Here is a 17,554-nt window from a genome sequence, read left to right on the forward strand (position 1 = left end):
TGCTGAGAAAATCGATTAGGTGCAAGCGCATTTTTTTTTAGCTCAATTGCAGTTTTGCAGCCCATGAATCATGTGCCAAGAGTGCCGCCTATTGCCTCTGCATATTGTATATCTTAAACTATTTTGCTATGGCTCGCACTTATAATATTGACTCATTGCCATGCCATAGATCCGTATATCAAGCTTTAATTGGCTTTAGCTGGCATGTGGTACTCGCTTGTACTATTCGCTCTCAAGGTCGCCCACGCTTTTCGACTTCATTCTGTTGCTGCTGTTACATAAATTCCATTGTGTGCGAGTCTTAAATTAAATTGTTTTCAGTCTTTTCTGTGCTTTTTTTTTGCCGGACCCTTGCCGAGGGCACCGCCAATTATCTACGAAATTCATCAGGGTAAGTCAGTATTTAAAATGTCTTTGGCTTAGAACAGATTTCGAAGGGCAGTAAAATTTAATAGCTTCAGTTTTTTTCTATTTTAAATTTGAAGCTAAGGTTCTTAACAATTTGAATTTATAGCAATAAAATAATAATTTAAATACATTTTAATTAAGTAAAAATGAATTCTGTTCCGGCAAAGCTGTAACTTTTTAAGTGAATTATGTTTTAACGTTCTAACTTTATTTATTTTCAGAATTCAAAAAACAATTTAAAATAATTTACAGCCTATTTTATTTATAATTTACAGCTTATTTTAAATTATTCATTGAATTAAGAAAATAAAGTTTGAACATAAAAACGAAATTCATAATTTGAATTAGACAACAAAAAATGGTTTATTTTATATCTGTCAAATGTATATAAAATAGGAAGTTATCCATGTTCAAAATATTGAAAGAGTTATAGGTATAACAGTAATTTAAACTCTTATAGCACTCTAGAACTGATTTTGTATTTTTGTATGAATTATTTGTATCAAATGTGGGAAGTTGTCCAATATTATAAGAGTTATAGGTAGAACACTGTTAACTCTTTTTATTATAACCTAGAACTGATTTTGTATTATTATATGAATTATGTCGAGCACGAGGGAAAATCTGTTGCGTACAATGGATACAAAAGATCGAAGTTACTCATACGCAGTGTTTGCCCAGCGTTTACAACCTTCATTACCGGCTCGTTATCGTTTCTTTGTTATGTCAAGAATTGGCCTTAAACGTTATTTGCATGTTTTGTGTTTTTGTTGAAGATTTTCTATAAGGTAATTAAAAGATTCTCAGACTTTGGATTTTTGGCTAACTTCCGCTCGAAGGCAGCTGCAATTGTTTTCAGACTGAGACTGAGACTTTAATGGATCGTGGAAATGAAGTTAATTAGCATATAGTACAGATGGCAAATATTAGACGTTGTGTATGCAAATGAATTTGTCAAATTGCGAGTAACTAACGGAGTAAAGTTGTCTCTTCAACCTCTTCGAAACCTGTCAAGAGAATGCGCAAAGTAAAAGTCAACGAACGAGCGGCGACTCTGGTAACTTGAGTTATGGGTGGTGCCAGCAACAGCAGCAGCCAGGAGGATTGCTTGTCACTTTCCAGCTGAAAGTTATGCGTTATGCAGGTGATTAATTTTTGGGCCTATAGACGTTGATGATGTACGGGTCTCGGTGGGCATTCAAGCGTTACAGTCACTTCCGCTGCGGATCTATGCGGATCGAAGTCCATTCATTGTCTCTAGAATCAAGCACTTTCATTTTCTCGTTGCTGCCAACTGAGAATCGAACGTGATCAGCAATTAAAGTCAAGTTGACCTTTTCACAGGTGTTTTTCAGTCGTCTGGTAATTCTCCATTTGCCAGTTGCAGTTCGTTGTCGTTGGTGTTGTCGTTGCATGTGCAGAGTTCGTTGTTGTTTTGCCGGCTCACACGCCCAAGGCGATGCCAAATGCCACAACAAACGGAACAACAATAACAACAACAACTGAAATAATAGCAATGTAGTCTACGTCAAGTGCCGCGCCAAATCGACCTTCAGCCCCCCCTTTATGTTGGTTGCTGCTTTTCCCAAGCTCGGCTCGTATGCGGAAAAAGATTAACAAGATTTGCATAATATGCAAGTCAAATTTTTCGGTTAACTTTTCCCACCATCGTCAAACTAACCTAATTGAATAATGTGTCGCAGTTTTGCTCGACTATTTCGAGTCCGTTGTAGAATTTTAATATTTATAAACATCACTTGCGACTTGCGGTGTCTGTTCGCTGATGCAACAATGACGCAGGTAGACGCACTGCTGCCACATTAAATCTGACGTTTATTACGCAACTTGGCAACTGGCCAAGACCAGATTCGGCACAGGAGACGACGCATCGACAACGCATCGAGACATCGCGAGTGCCGACTGCAATTTTTATTATTATTTTCTTTAGGCACAAGAAGCTAAAACTACTTTTTTGTCGTTACGTTTTCCCCTCCGGCTGCTGGTGCCAAAAATGCCCGTGGATCGCCGTATATGCACCAGTGTATATGGGACTCTTGAAACACTTCCTGCTGCTGCTGGTCAAATGTGGTCGAAATCTGTGGCTGCTGCTGCTGCTGTGTAAACTGGATTACGATTACAAGTGCGCCCCAGAGACACCGCACATGGCATCACATGCGGAGCAGCACAACAAGAGCCACCACATTAGGCACCAAGCGGCTGGAGATTTGTTGGTTTCCTTCCTTATGTTTTCAGATTTGGGTTAGCGAAATATTTATTTACCTTTCGTGCTCACTATTATACACTAACAAAGAGTAAAGTTGGCTTCAGGGTTGATTTTGTTGCATGGTTTTCAATTTAATAGAATTAATTTTATTTCAGTTAAAATATTGGTGTATTTTACGATATTAGTAGAATTGTCTTTATTTAAACATTATTTTTTGTAGACAAAATTAAAATAATATATAATATGTTCAATATAATGATGAACATTTACGAAACGATCGTTTTTGATCTATTTTGTATATTTTAGAATAAGTAAATCTTTCACTTTTTCCCTTGTTAATTTATAGAGAAGATACAATCAGTTTAAGATTCTAATTAAATTGTATTTTTTTGAAAGTTTTCGTTTGTACAATTAATTTACAAAAACGATGTGGTATTTAACAACAACATTGTTTTTAATGTTTTTTTAATTAACAAATAATCTATGATTTATAAAAATATTTATGACATATAATAATGTATTCGGTAAGACATCTTTTTTGATCAAATACATTTTCAAAATAATTCAAGAACGCTTAAGGAGTTCTTTAAATTGTTTTATGGTTGAAGAGTAAATTGTATAGTAAAATTTGCAATACTTTTAATAATTCTCTTTAAGATAACAAGAAAATTGTAATTCATTGTTTATTCTCTTTTATGTCAAAGGTTAAAAAAAATATATTTAGTTAACATTCTTATTTTTTCTATTACATTTGAAAATAATTATAACTATACTCAGTTTTTATGTACGTATTCAACATTTTCTTTAGTTAACATAAAAAAAATTTTTCGGTTGTTTATATATCCGTATTTTGTTTAAATTGTTTTATGAGTCTTGAAGAAAGACTGTACAATCAATTTTTGGTTATTTCGTCTTTATACAGTTCTTAATTATACACAATGGTTGAGAGTATTATTTGAGAGTATTGCCGCTTCCGTTGGCCGTTTGCCGTTGTCCGTTGGCCAGTTTTCATTGTAGCCTGGTTGCAATTAAAATTTTGTAATATGTTGACCAGAAAACTGTGGCAAAACATTTGCTTTGAACGTAAACGGTGGCATGGAATGTGTGTTTTGTCGGGGCAGCAAATAATTTAAGCGCTTTCAAAATGATTTTCAATTTCACTGAATGCTCGTAATATCTCATAGCATAGGCCTTGTACCAGTGCCGCCAATTTGTGAGTGTGTGATTGTCTGAGTGTTTAATGTGAGTGCTGAGTGTGTTAGTGTGAGTGTTTATGTGAGTGCATAATAATTATGCATGTGGCGTATTAAAAGGCCTTAGAAATATATTCGAAGACAGCAAATGAAATTGAAAACAAATGAATCGAAAAGCCATCATAGCAAGCGCAAGGTGCGGGGTATAATTTCACTTTCCTTTCCCTAGATGGGTTGCAGCGACTGCACCGCATTTCAATTTCAATTTCGATTTCAATTTCGAACTCAGTTTCGTTCGTAGCTTTTCCAGTATTTACGCACACATTTCTTGCCTTGCTTTGCTTTTGGAGTGGTCTTCAATTGGGACTGACATGTTAATTGTAAGTAGGTTCAACAATGTGTGAATCAAGTGGAAATGGAACTGCAACTGGGAACAGTAAGTAAACAGCTTAGCTTAGCTGGTACTTCATTGCTGTGTTACCTGTTTGATGTTACCTGTTGCCTGTCACTTATAGCGAAAGCTAATAAGCGTGCGAGTGTGTGTGTGTGTGTGTCTTTGATTTTGGGCAAATAATTAAAACTCGATGAGAAAAGCATTAAAACTTGCACACAACAAATTTCACTGCCAAAAAAATATAAAAATGTAATTTCGATTACGTGCCTGCCGGAAATTGAAATTGTAATTGAAAATGGCAATACGAGTGTGAGTAGATCACGATGACAATTGCTGTTTGCTGCTTCTCGTTGTTGAGTGTTGGCTGTTGGCTGTCCAGCCAAATTCACAGTTCCATAGATCAACGCTGCGGCATGCGGCAAGTAAAAGTCACGCAAATTCATTGAAAATCGTGCTAGAGTCGGGTCAAAAAACTGAGCCAAGCCCCAGTCCCAAAATCCAGATATACATATTTTGCAACACTTTCCGCAGCTGCTTCACCCTGTCACTGTGATGATCTCAAGTGCAGCATTTCATTCATTGTTTTGTTTTGTGGGTGCGCTTGCGATTGCTTTAACTAAAGCATCGACGAATCATCGAAACATTCGAATCGAAGTGAAATTTCGTTAATGTTTCGAGTGTGTGCATCTACTTATTTTGACATAACTTTGCATTGAAATTAGTAAAAATAACAAGAGCAACAACAACACGAAGTAAACAGGCCACAAATGCGGACGCGCCTAATGAGCAGCCGTTCAGCATGGCGTATACGCGATGCGATGCGTTGAGATGCGGGCAACAGCTTGTGGCTTGTGGTCATGTGGCGCACTTCATGCTCATAGGTTTTGCGCTTTGTTACATATACGCAGCAGTCAGAGAGTCACTTAAGGGGTATAAACAACTAGAAGTGGAAATAGTTTTGCAAATAAAGTAATCTACTTTTGTAGGGTATTTGCTAGTCACTTTGCTAACAGTTGGAGCACGCTTAATTGTTGCTGTTTGTTTGGTGTAAATTATTTAAAAACGCACTCTCACTCGTTCACTTGTTGTTGCTGTTAATGTTAATCATACGCTGAATTGCACTTTATACACACAGTATGTTATCTAAGCTATCGTTGATGTTTGATGTTGTTGTCGCCATCCATTTGGTGTCATGTGTGTTGTGTGATGTCCATTGTCAGGCTGACAATTTGACAAGTGCTTTGACGTTGATTATGTAAAGTGATTTGATTTTTGTTGTGTTCATTGGAAGCATAAGGCAGATGTGCCAGTGGAACACACCTCATCATTCTCTAAAAAAGCAACCCACACTTGAGCTGGCAGACGCTTTGACACAGATATCACAAAAAAATACGCTGCGAGCGTCGTGATAAAATTCATGTGTGTGGCAAGTTCGCCACAGAGATTTTGCAATTTTGCTGTGCAATCAAGCAGGTTCTTGCTCTCACTCTCTCTTGCTCTCTCCTTCACTCTGTGTGAGTGGTGATGCTCTTTCTTTCTCTATCTTGGCGAAATCGTGTTAGTCGCTTTTTTTTTGTTGATAAAGCATAACGATGTTGGCGTCGACGTTGACGTTGATGTTGCATAAGCGGCACATAAAGTGGCCGAAATTTGCGAAACGCAGCTCCAGTTGCAATTTCATGCATGCCGACTTTATTATCTGTGTGTAGTTTATATATACTTGGACAACAACAAGCAAGTGGCAATAATCGCATCATATTAAAATCCGATATTTTCGAATTTTTGCGCATCTGGTGGGAAAGTTATCAAATTGAATAAAAATAGCAAAGAAATGTTGCACAGTTAAACATCAATTTAATGAACAGGAAATGTAACTCGATTTTTGTTTAGTTAAATGATTTTATACCCGCTACCCCATAAAGAAAGGTATTATAATTTTGTGCCTGCAGGAAATGTACATAAGTAAAATGCAGAAGGAAGAAGGCATCTCCGACCCCATTAATTAAGTATATATATTGTTGATCAGCGAGCGGATATAGCAACGTCCGTCCTTCTGTCGGTCCGTCCGATGCAGATCTCAGAGACTATAAGTTATAGAGCTATAAATCTATATATAATTTTCGACACACGATTTTTGGTACTTATTATAATAACTACAGTACTGAAACTGTTTGAGATCAGATAAAAATTTAAGAAATATTTAAGAAATACATCTGTAGTATCCAATGGGTTCTTAGCTACTTTGCCTGATAATCTGGTTTATTTTGTAATGGGTAGCCGATATCTTACAGTCACACTCGACTGCAGCTTTCTTATTTGTTTTACTTTACTTTTAGTGTATTGAATCTTCTCTGTAGTTTAAAGTTGGGAACAAGTTTAGTTGATCATCAGGGGGGCTTCACTGTGTGCGTAGTTTAATTTTGAATTCGTAGTTATTGTGATTGTATAAAGTATTTGGTAAAAAAAAGCGTGAGGGGCAAAAGCTGTTAACGAGAGTACACATACAATAACCAATATCATTTTCTTTTTCTTTATTTTTATTTTTTTTGCAAACATTTTGAAATTTTGCGTGCGATTTGCGTTATGCACGATACTTGGCGCAATGTTGCTTTGAACCCCCAGAGCAGGGCGCGTACACAAATAAGAAATGTGAACGAGTTGAAAGGCTATTGTAAAAACAATGGAAAACCAAACATAAAATATTTTTAGGAACTACACACACTTCTCGATTAAAACAAGCGAGGCGAGTTTAGTTTCTTTGGCACGACTTTTTTATTCAACGCAATTCTACGCATAACATTGTTTCAAGCAAAAAGAGTGTAGCAATATAACAATGTACAGGCAACAACACTTAAGCGTATTCAAATTAAATCATGAATGTTCGAAATGTATTATTTTAAATATCATTAAACTAATTTGACTTTCTACGTTGTTATCGTTTGATAATATATAATAAATTAAAGCAATTTAGATTCTCGCATGGCTTTTTTGTATTTCAGAGCCTGAGAAATTATAAAACCAAGGAAGATTCACATTTACTAGAAGAAGATGGTACATTCACATTCACGGTCTGTCTGTCTGACCGTTTGTCTGTTAGTCTTAATTGCTTTCGCTACAATCTGGTATATATTGTAAACTCTGGTATATTTTAAATGTAGTAGTATATCAATATACAAAAAATAGTCTTTGGTATATTTGAATATATTTGCGGTATATTAATTTTGTATATTTTAAGAATAATACCGCACTGTTTTGCTTTTATTAAAATGGGTAAACTGAATAAAATTGAGTTATTCGAATTACGGACTTTAATACGCTTTTTGTCATACTTGAAGATAATAAAAAGGTAGATTAGACCTTAACGGATCGCAGAAATACGAACATCTTTGAGACAGAATATAAAGTGAATAAATACTGACTAATAAGATAAAACATAAAAAAAACAGTAATCACTTTTAAAAACATTTGAATGAAAGAATTTGCGATGGATACTCTCTTTTAATTTATTTTTAGTTTAACATTGAAAATTTCTTACAAAATTTGTGTTTTGCACAGTATTTGATTAGCACAGTTAAAAACATTAATTTGCATTTTGTACAAGTTTTTAATGTATTTCTAATATTTGTATTTAAATCTTTGTTAAGTTTTTGATTAAAATGTAGTCCGATTGATGGAAAATAATTTAAAAATAACTACTTCACGTGTAGATCACTTTAATTTACGTCGTTGAGGCATTATGTAAGCCCTGATGTAGAAATTGGAAAACATGGCAACAAATATTGCGCCTCCGATTATTATAATAGCATGAAAAATCTTTGGAAAATCGCACTCTGGATTAAAGTTCAAGATGTAAGCCGACTGGATCATCCCAATAAGAAATTGAATTATTTGCAGTACGGTAATATATTTCTTCCACCACAAGCTTCCCTTCATGCCCGGATACATTGCCGTAATCATGTAGTAAAGATACATCACCGCATGAACGAACGTATTGAGGAATGCCGTCGTAACGAATTGTGCGCCAACTCCATAGAATCGAACCACCCAATATGGGAGAAAGACCATTAGTACATGATGGTAAACGTGCAGCACGGTAATCTGTTTGTAGCTTTTCCGCAATACAAAGAATATGGTATCCAGAAGATCGATAATCTTATTGACGAAAAATGCATATGATAGCGCACGTTCCATATTCTTTCTGGGATGGTCAAATGACAATGTTTCCATGCAAGTGAAATCATATGTTGGCTTTATTATACAATAGTACACTACGAAGAAATAAAGTTAAATTTGAATATAATTCGATAGTAATAGTTCTGTCAATACTTACCTATCATGCAAAACAAAATAACATTGTAAATCATTTGGAACACATTGTAGACAATTAATATATTATTTATATTATAAGGCTTACGGTGCTCCATAAATTTTTTGCCCAACTTTAAGATAATTAGAAGATAGGAAATAAGAAGAAATGTGACTAGCCATGCTGATCCTAGAAACGGAAACTTTGCAGCAACAGGATCTATTTTTAATCAAGTAAGAAAGAGCATTTTATTAGTTATATGTGTATTAGTAAAATGTATTACATTACCTGCCACAGGCAGATCAGAAAGTTCTATAAGTCTAGGAAACATTTCATTCAGACAAGTGTAGTCTGGGTGGGTTGAAATCAGACTTGTTAAACATTGCTGGGTTGACATTTCCATTTATGTAGTATCGGTAGGCTCTGCTTGAATTCACATAAATAATTCGCAACCAACCTTAAAAGCAAGCGGAAGCCTGCACATTAACCTTTTATACAGTACAAAGGTAAGTCAGTGTACATGTGAGTAGAATACAATAGCGCTCTCGCACACACTCCTCTTTGCTCTCTCACAAGCGGTATTGTTATTTTTGTGATTTGCTCTCTCGCAAGCAGTATAGTTCTTAGTGAGATTTGCTCCTTGCTTTTGCAAATACAGATAAACATCTCTTCTCATATGTTAGTGCGCCTGTTTGCTAATTTCTGCAATCGACTATGTGTGAAATATGTGTGTTTAGTTTGGCTTTAAGAATGTTGTGGCGGTCAATATTTTATTTTGCTTGCCGCTCTATTTTTATACTCGTATGTAGCAGAAATTGCACCAGAAAGTTACAATTTTTACACAGCAATTAAAGCTTAAACTTTAAATAAAATGATAAAATTTGCTTTGAGCTGCTATGATCTTCGACCTCTTTTTTTATTTAATTTCACATTAAGATGACTTTGGTTTTACACGTTGGGGTCTTATGTATGCCTGAATGTAAAAATTAGTAAATAGTGCAACAAATATTGTACCCAAAAAAAGTATTACGTAGTGTAGAAATTTTGGATATTCACAGCTTGGGTTAAATATTAAAATGTAAACTGAGTGCATCATAACCGTAACAAATTGGAATAATTGAAGTTTGGTTATATACTTCTTCCACCACAAGCTTCCCTTTAGTTCTGGGTAAATTGCAGATATCATGTAATAAAAATACATCACTGTATGGACAAGTGTATTAAAGAGTGTCATCGACGCAAATTGTCCACCAGTGCCAAATAATCGAATAACCCAATATGGAACAACGATCATTAATACATGATGGTAAACATGCAGCACGGTGATCTGCTTGTAACTTTTTCGTAATATGAAAAATATCGTATCCAGTAGATCAATCATCTTATTGACTACATACGTGTAAGATAGCATGCGTTCTACGTACTTATAGGGATGATCGTGTGGAAAGGTTGTAATGCATCTTAAATCGTACACCCGCGTATAGAAATAAACTGTACAAAATAATACCAAATTTAAACACAAATTGGGAGTAAAATATCTATTGTACTTACTAAGCACTGCGAACATAAGAAAATTGTAGATTACTTGAAATAAGTTGTAGAAAATCATAATTTTTTTGATATCATATGCGCTGCGATGCTCCATAAACTTTTTACCATACTTTAGGACAATGAGAAGGTAGAATACAGATAGAAAACTCACAGGCCAAGCGGACCCCATAAATGGAAGCTGCGCTACGACAGGATCTATGTAACATATATGAGAGTTATCATTTATGTGTAAGTATTTATTGATTTATTATAAAATAGATACAATAGTAACTGACCTGCGTGTGGCAAATCAAATATTTCTTTTATTTTTGCGAACATTTTAAAGAACGTGGTGCACTAAAGACAATAGAAATACGACTGCGAAAAGAATTCCAACTTGGTATATTTACAGTTCAGTCAAGACAATTCTAATTCTGTTTTCCTGCTGCACTTTAATTGATACTTTGTAAATGTAATGAAAACTCTCTTGGCCGCTCTTACACGTTTAACCTTGTTATGACGATCGAAAATATATTATCGCTATCGAAATTGAATTATACAATCGCATACGAAAGAATTGTGCGCCAAACACAAAATCACTATTTCATAATCTGCATTGTTAGGTACTAAAAATTAATTGCATTCACTTCCTATTACTCATCGGCGATAAATCTATGATTACTAATGGATACTCTAAAGAATTCCTAATGTTTTGATGATCTTCGTTTCTATAACCTTGTGTTGTTATTTCTTCATAGTTTCCTTAAGAGCTTCAGATGGTAATTTTGATAAGAAGACTTTGGTTGTGTTTAACACATACCAAAAATTAGACTCTGAATTGTTTATTTTTATATCAATTATTCTGAGAATTTAAGCTTGTATTCTGGTCCAGTCTAAATAACGAGTAAATACACGAGATAATGCTAATTTGACTTAGGTTGTTAAACGCTAATAAATTGACAATTCAATGACCTAAATGAAATGCCTACTGCATTTCCTTATATTCCGTGTCTGACGTCAAAGTACGGTTTTTATACGTTGCACTTTAAATTGAAATCGCATTAGAAGTCAAGTTCAAAAGCTGAAGAACAAATTGAATTCATAATTGTAATGTTTGAGGCAAGCATGAGTGATTCACATTTCACTGTCATCATATCTTTATTTATGATTTAATGTTTCTTCTGATTTCGGGGCTTTACATAAGTTTTGATGTAAAATTTCGTAAACATTACAAGGAATGTAAAAGCTATACTGATAATCATGAAATGTAAAATGAGTGGGTATTTACATTCTGGATTAAATATTAATATATAGAGGGAATGTGATATTATAATAGTAAACTGAATTATTTGAAATATGGTTATGTACTTCTTCCACCACAAGCGGTCCTTCAGTCCTGGATAAATGGCTGAAATCATGTAGTAAAAATACATAATTGTATGAATCCATGTATTAAGCATCGCCGTTGTAATGAATTGTCCGCCAACTCCATAGATTCGATGCACCCACCAGGTGTAATAAACCATCAGCGCATGATGATAAACATGGAGCACGGTAATCTGTTTGTAACTTTTTCGCAGTACAAAGAAGATAGTATCGAGTAGATCGATAATCTTATTGACAATGAATGCATAGGTTATCGTGCGTTCGATATTCTTAGAAGGATGGTCTAGAGGCAGTATTGTCATGCAACTTAAGTCATATATCGGATCAATGACATAGTTATAGACTGCAAAAGATAAAGACAAGATTTAGTATAAGAATAAAAGATAATATTGGTGCCACACTTACAACAGAAGCAAAATAGCACACCATTGTAAATCACTTGGAAAAGATTGTATCCAATTATAATCTTTGTTATATCGTATGGATTGCGATTTTCCATACATTTTTTGCCATATTTCAAGACAATTAGAAAATAAATCAGCATCAGAATTGTGACCGGCCATGCAGATCCCATTAAAGGAAGTTGTGCCCCGATGGGATCTATAAGAATTGATGGAAGACATTATCTATAGCAATATTTTCAGTTATCTTAAATTAATTTACCTGCGGCGGGCCGATCAAAAACTTTAAATACTTTTGAAAGCATTCCAATGCACATGGTCGGGTTCTGATAAAGGAAATAGAACGACTGCAAGAACTTTTTTTATTGCGAACGACTTTTAGTTTGGTATACTCATGTTTTTTCAAATTCTGCAAATGGGGTAGCTATGGCCATAGAAATAAACCTGATCACTGTTCTGTATATTTCCTAAAAAAAATACATATCTTCAATAGGTTTTTTTTTTACAATAAAAAGTTATTTTACTCAAAATGCTATAATTTATGAAAATTTATTGACGCCATCTATGTGTCAGGCCAGGGACTTCTCAATTCGCCTGTTATATTTTTACTTATTAAATTGCTATCGATATTAATAATAATAATTTAACATAAAGGGTTATTGGGTATTCCAAAATTGAGCATACTCAAAACTATTCAAAATGCGCTTAGTGCTGTAGAAGTACTAATTTCTTACACAAATTAATTGTCCAATGTCAAATAGAGGAAAACTGTGTTCAATTTAATTTCAATTGACCGGGAAGCGGAAATATGAATAAAAAACAATTATGATTAGCCGCAGCTGTTGGATACCTAAAGGAATAAATGAATTTCACGATTAGTTAAGATTAAACAGATTATTTAAACTTCTTATAATACAGGCTTAAAGTTTGTTGAATTAATGAATGAATGCGTTTTGGCGTCTTTTTTGAGGATTGATAAACTAATTGTTCCCGCAAAAAGGATTTTTGCAAACAATAAATTTTTTAAATAAATGAAAACTGTAAGAACGCTTCAGTCCAATTTGTTCGAGTGTGTGATATCGAAAATAATAACAATTAACAACAATTAAAACAATTATATAAAAGCGGCTCACAGTGTCACACAAATAATCAATTAATTTCCTCTATAAGAAGTGGGAGTTATCGACATTATTGGCGTCAGTATCCAAAGTTAGTTATTAAGGAAACAACTGGGGAAGGGTTTAAGTCAGTTAAAAGTACCGCATAAGATAAAATAAATAAGGTGAAATCTATCAGACTTTTCGCTTGGATCCAAATATTTATACCCGCTATTCAAAAAGAAGAAGACAACTATTACTATGTGTCTATAGGAAAAGCTAGAATCCATCTTTGGTATTTCAATAATAACTAGAATATAATAAGTATAATAAATCACTTTTCCCCGTTTATTAAATTTACATTAGATTAAAATTATATACAATTCATAATTCCGAATTCTTAATGCTGCTTCTGTTGACAAGCCGTGTTATATGTCTTAATTTAAAAATTCGTAAACATTACAATGAATAATGAAGCAGACAACGAAATCATGAACTGAAAACTCGCTGGGAATTCATGTAATAAAAGTACATCACGGTGTGCACAAATGTGTTTAGGAGTCCCATGACCATAAATTGTCCTCCAGTTCCGTAGAATCTCATCACCCAATATCAGACAAAGACCATGAAAACATGGTGGAAGACGTGCAGTACGTCTTCTTTATTAAACAAATATACAACTTGAATCGCATGCCAACTATTGCTCTGGACCATCCCAAAAAGAATACTGAAAGAGCATTAGCCTATATTTATTTCATCAATAAGATAATAGATCTTCTGCAATCTTACTGATGAAATAAATATAGGCTAATACTCTTTCAGTATTCTTATTGTGATGGTCCAGAGCAATAGTTGGCATGCGATCCAAGTTGTATATTGGTTTAATGAAGACGATGTAGACTAAAAAGAACAGTAGAGTATATTGTTAGTTAGGTAATTAATCTAATGTAATACTTACTCGCAGAAGAAAACATAAGAAAATTATAAATAACTTGGAATAGATTATACCAAATTATTATTTTAGTCATGTTAAAAGGTTGGCGGTTCTTCATAAATAGTTTTCCATGTTTTAAGACAAGCCAGAATTGGAAGTTTCGCTGCGACTGGATCTAATTAATGAAAACATAGAATCTTAGAAATATAATTAATTTTAATAAATAGAATAAGTTAAATTACCAGCTGGGGCCAGATCCAGTATGGCGAATAATTTCGAAATTATTGCAATGGATAACGTCCAGTTTAGCCAAAGGAAAAAGTACGACTGCTAGAACTATTTTCATAGTGAAAGACTTTGCTTGTCATGTTTTGGTTTGTCATGTTTATTCATATTCTGTTTACACCCTGTTATTGCGTTAATATCATGACAAACGATGTCGATATGCTGGCATACACATGTCCAAGTATTTAGAATATTAATACAAAATTTAACAAGAATGATTTTATGGGGTATCCCAAAAGCGAGTACACTTAAAACCTTTTAAAATGCGCTTTGCTCTGTAGAAGAACTTTGGATTTGTAATATACTTGCATATTAAAAGATTGATTACAAACATTTGATTTCCTCAGCTAAAGCAATTATGTTAAGACCCGTGGTAAGTAGAAGTTTTTCCCATTACAAAAAGTCTTTCTTAAATAACTTTACAATATTTATCTGATTTGACTTTTATCAGGAATCTTAATATCTATGTATGCTTTTATGTATGTACCAAAAATCGCACCTATATTCAAACTTACGCTTGTTATTCTTTTTTTGTCGTTTTGTGCGGGCGGAAGTAGGCGTGAAAACATAACAAGTGCTATCGGAAAATAATTATATCTCCATCTCTTATACTCTCTGAGATCTAGGTGTTCATACAGACGAACGGCCAGAGGTATGACTGTTATGGTTATATTGTCTCGGCTGTTGACGCTGATCACGAATATATATACTTTATGGGGTCGTAGATGCCTGTTACACATATATCCTGGAGGCATAAAGTTATAATACCCTTCATTCATATGGGTGGAGCTGTGAAGTGTGTTCGTATGTATAAACCTTGATCCACCCATTCCCACTTCGAATGAAGAGATTTCAGAAATAAATGACTGCATGTTGTTATTTTTATATAGAATAATTAATGTTGAAATAGTTTCTTCGGAGCTATTCAGCCAATTTAGTTGCTAGGATCACTAGCAATTTTCTTCCGCTATTCATTAAAGTATTAGTGGTTTTATTTCTTTAGTTGTCCAACGTCTTATTAAGTGTTCGCGCTTTCGATTATCGCTTGGTTATCGCTGGCAACTTGATGATAATGGCGTTAGTACGTCAACGTCCAAATAACGAAATAACATATTCATATGTACTAAGCTTTTTTTAAAATGTCAATAAAAATTCTAAGTCTGTATTCGATAAGCTCATATTTTTTCTTTGTTATTTCAATAATATACAAAATTTATATATTAAAAAATACTAAAATTTACTAAAATTTTTAGGAAACAGACAGAAAGGCCAAAATCTAGCATATAACTAACATACACATTTTTTATTGTCAAAAAATGGAAATTGAAAGTTCTGCACTTCAAAGTTCCCAATCTTTTTTTTTGTATAACGGATAGGTAGGACAAAATCCACTATCTTTATTATTATTTTTTTTTGTTTGGCATTTATTAAAATTACATTAGATCTGTGAATTATATAGATTTCATAATTTCGAATTCCTAATGCTGTTTTTGTGGACGAGACGTGGTATACGTCTTAATATAAAAACTCGTGAACATTACAATGAATAAAGAAGCACATGACGAAATCAAGAACTGTAAACTCGTTGGGAATTTACATTGCGAATTAAAGAAATATATATAAACAGACTGTGACAATACAATAATAAATTGAATTATTTGAATCAGGGTTATGTACTTCTTCCACCAAATACTTCCTTTCAGGCCAGAGTACTTCGCAGAAACCATGTAATAAAAGTACATCACGGTGTGCACAAATGTATTTAGGAGTCCCATGACCATAAATTGTCCTCCGACTCCGTAGAATCTAACCACCCAATATATGACAAAGACCATCAATACATGGTGGAAGACGTGCAGTACTGTAATCTGCTTGTAACTCTTTCGAAGTACAAAGAAGATGGTATCCAAAAGATCTATTATCTTATTGATGAAATAAATATAGCCTAATACTCTTTCAGTATTCTTATTGGGATGATCCAGAGCAATAGTTGGCATGCATTTTAAGTCGTATATTGGTTTAATGAAGAAGACATAGACTAAAATGAGAAAGTAAAGCTTATAGTGGGTTGTAAAGTAATCATAATCCAATTTTATACTTACTTCCAGCAGAAAACATTAAAAAATTATAAATAACTTGGAATATATTATACCAAATTAATATTTTTGTTAAATTAAACGGTCTCCGGTCCTCCATAAATATTTTGCCCCATTTTAAGACAAAGGCAAGATAGCTAAAAAGTAGAATTGTAGTGGGCCATGCAGAATCCAGAAATGGAAGTTTCGCTGCGACAGGATCTAGTGAATGAAAACGAATAATTAATTATTCAATTATTAAATTAAAAGAAATGAGTCAAATTACCTGCTGCAGGCAGAAAAAATACCTCAAGCACTCTCGAAAGCATTTCAAAAAATAATGTGTGATCTAGGAAAGTAAAAACTCGACTGCGAAAGCTTTTTCCAAAGGTAAATAATTAAATATGTGATTTATGTAGGCTTCAAGAAATAATACCTTAATGACCTTCTAAATCAATACATGAATATTAATTTAATGCAAATACTCCGAATATATTGTACAATTTCGCAATTGCTTGTGCTGTTTTATTTAAAACATAGAAAGAAAGCACGGAGAATAAAGTGCGAATAAAAATAACACAACTGTTGTCAAGACATAAATAAATAAGATTTAGAACATTGGAAAGTAAAATATTTATAATGCGATGTTTCCAATATGGTAATAGTAAAAAGAGTAATTTATTTAATGCAGACAAATAAATATATCGAATATATCGAATACAAATTATTTGTTAGAAAAACCCAAAATACAAATGATTGTTATTTGTATAATAAATGTAAGTGGTTAATCTCTCAGAGCTCTAGAATTGGTAATAATATGGGTTATCCTCGGATTTGATTTGTAAAACTTGAGGAAGCTTTATTAGTTTTGAGAAATATTCTTTTCGTTAGCGAATCTCTCAATTGATCCCTGACTTTACTAATTTTTTTTAAATTTGGGTTGAAAAATAATAGTTTTTGGTGTTCTAACAATGTAAGCATATTTATGGACACAGTATACCCCATGTGGCGACTCAACGAGTGTAGAGTATGAAAAGCATTTAATTCAACTAGCAGATATAAACATAAGCTTTCAAGTGTCGGACAGTTTGACAAGCAATGGCCAACAGCTTTTGTTCAAGCAATCATACACAGTATATGTTACACACACATGCACATCCATTTTTTTGCTGTTGCCGTGCCCCCTTCGCGATTCTCATATGCCCATTCCAGTCTCAGCATCAGCCGATGTCTGCAAGCGAATGATAAGTTCGCAGTTTTGCCACGGCGCGTGTTGTTTGATTTAGAATCAACTTCACGCTGTGAGAGCTTTTGCCCCCAC

General features: G+C 33.8%; 3 protein-coding genes and 2 long non-coding RNA genes across 5 annotated transcripts; 1 reads left to right on the forward strand and 4 right to left on the reverse strand.

Moving 5' to 3' along the window:
- Positions 1-7,721: 7,721 nt before the first annotated feature.
- LOC132792788 (elongation of very long chain fatty acids protein F-like) lies at positions 7,722-9,450 on the reverse strand. The gene is made up of 3 exons (XM_060802270.1): positions 8,814-9,450; positions 8,550-8,744; positions 7,722-8,487 (listed from the first exon to the last, which is right to left on the reverse strand). The coding sequence occupies exons 1-3, from the start codon at positions 8,926-8,928 to the stop codon at positions 7,928-7,930; spliced, it is 870 nt and encodes a 289-aa protein (XP_060658253.1). The 5' UTR covers positions 8,929-9,450; the 3' UTR covers positions 7,722-7,927.
- Positions 9,451-11,173: 1,723 nt separating this feature from the next.
- Positions 11,174-12,180, reverse strand: LOC132790927 (elongation of very long chain fatty acids protein F-like). Its single transcript, XM_060799685.1, has 3 exons — positions 12,105-12,180; positions 11,847-12,041; positions 11,174-11,784 (listed from the first exon to the last, which is right to left on the reverse strand). Exons 1-3 carry the CDS (start codon positions 12,157-12,159, stop codon positions 11,225-11,227), a joined length of 810 nt encoding a protein of 269 aa, XP_060655668.1. The 5' UTR covers positions 12,160-12,180; the 3' UTR covers positions 11,174-11,224.
- Positions 12,181-13,287: 1,107 nt separating this feature from the next.
- LOC132792279 (uncharacterized) lies at positions 13,288-14,209 on the reverse strand. Its single transcript, XR_009632983.1, has 3 exons — positions 14,116-14,209; positions 13,898-14,048; positions 13,288-13,839 (listed from the first exon to the last, which is right to left on the reverse strand). It is a non-coding gene; the product is annotated as an uncharacterized LOC132792279 (long non-coding RNA).
- Positions 14,210-15,441: 1,232 nt separating this feature from the next.
- LOC132791314 (uncharacterized) lies at positions 15,442-16,208 on the forward strand. Its single transcript, XR_009632896.1, has 3 exons — positions 15,442-15,534; positions 15,601-16,060; positions 16,119-16,208. It is a non-coding gene; the product is annotated as an uncharacterized LOC132791314 (long non-coding RNA).
- On the reverse strand, positions 15,637-16,597 carry LOC132791313 (elongation of very long chain fatty acids protein F-like). Its single transcript, XM_060800184.1, has 3 exons — positions 16,520-16,597; positions 16,261-16,455; positions 15,637-16,196 (listed from the first exon to the last, which is right to left on the reverse strand). The coding sequence occupies exons 1-3, from the start codon at positions 16,560-16,562 to the stop codon at positions 15,637-15,639; spliced, it is 798 nt and encodes a 265-aa protein (XP_060656167.1). The 5' UTR covers positions 16,563-16,597.
- Between the last annotated feature and the right edge of the window lie 957 nt (positions 16,598-17,554).

The sequence above is a fragment of the Drosophila nasuta genome, chromosome 3 (assembly GCF_023558535.2).
Source record: "Drosophila nasuta strain 15112-1781.00 chromosome 3, ASM2355853v1, whole genome shotgun sequence".
Classification (NCBI taxonomy): Eukaryota; Metazoa; Arthropoda; class Insecta; order Diptera; family Drosophilidae; genus Drosophila; species Drosophila nasuta.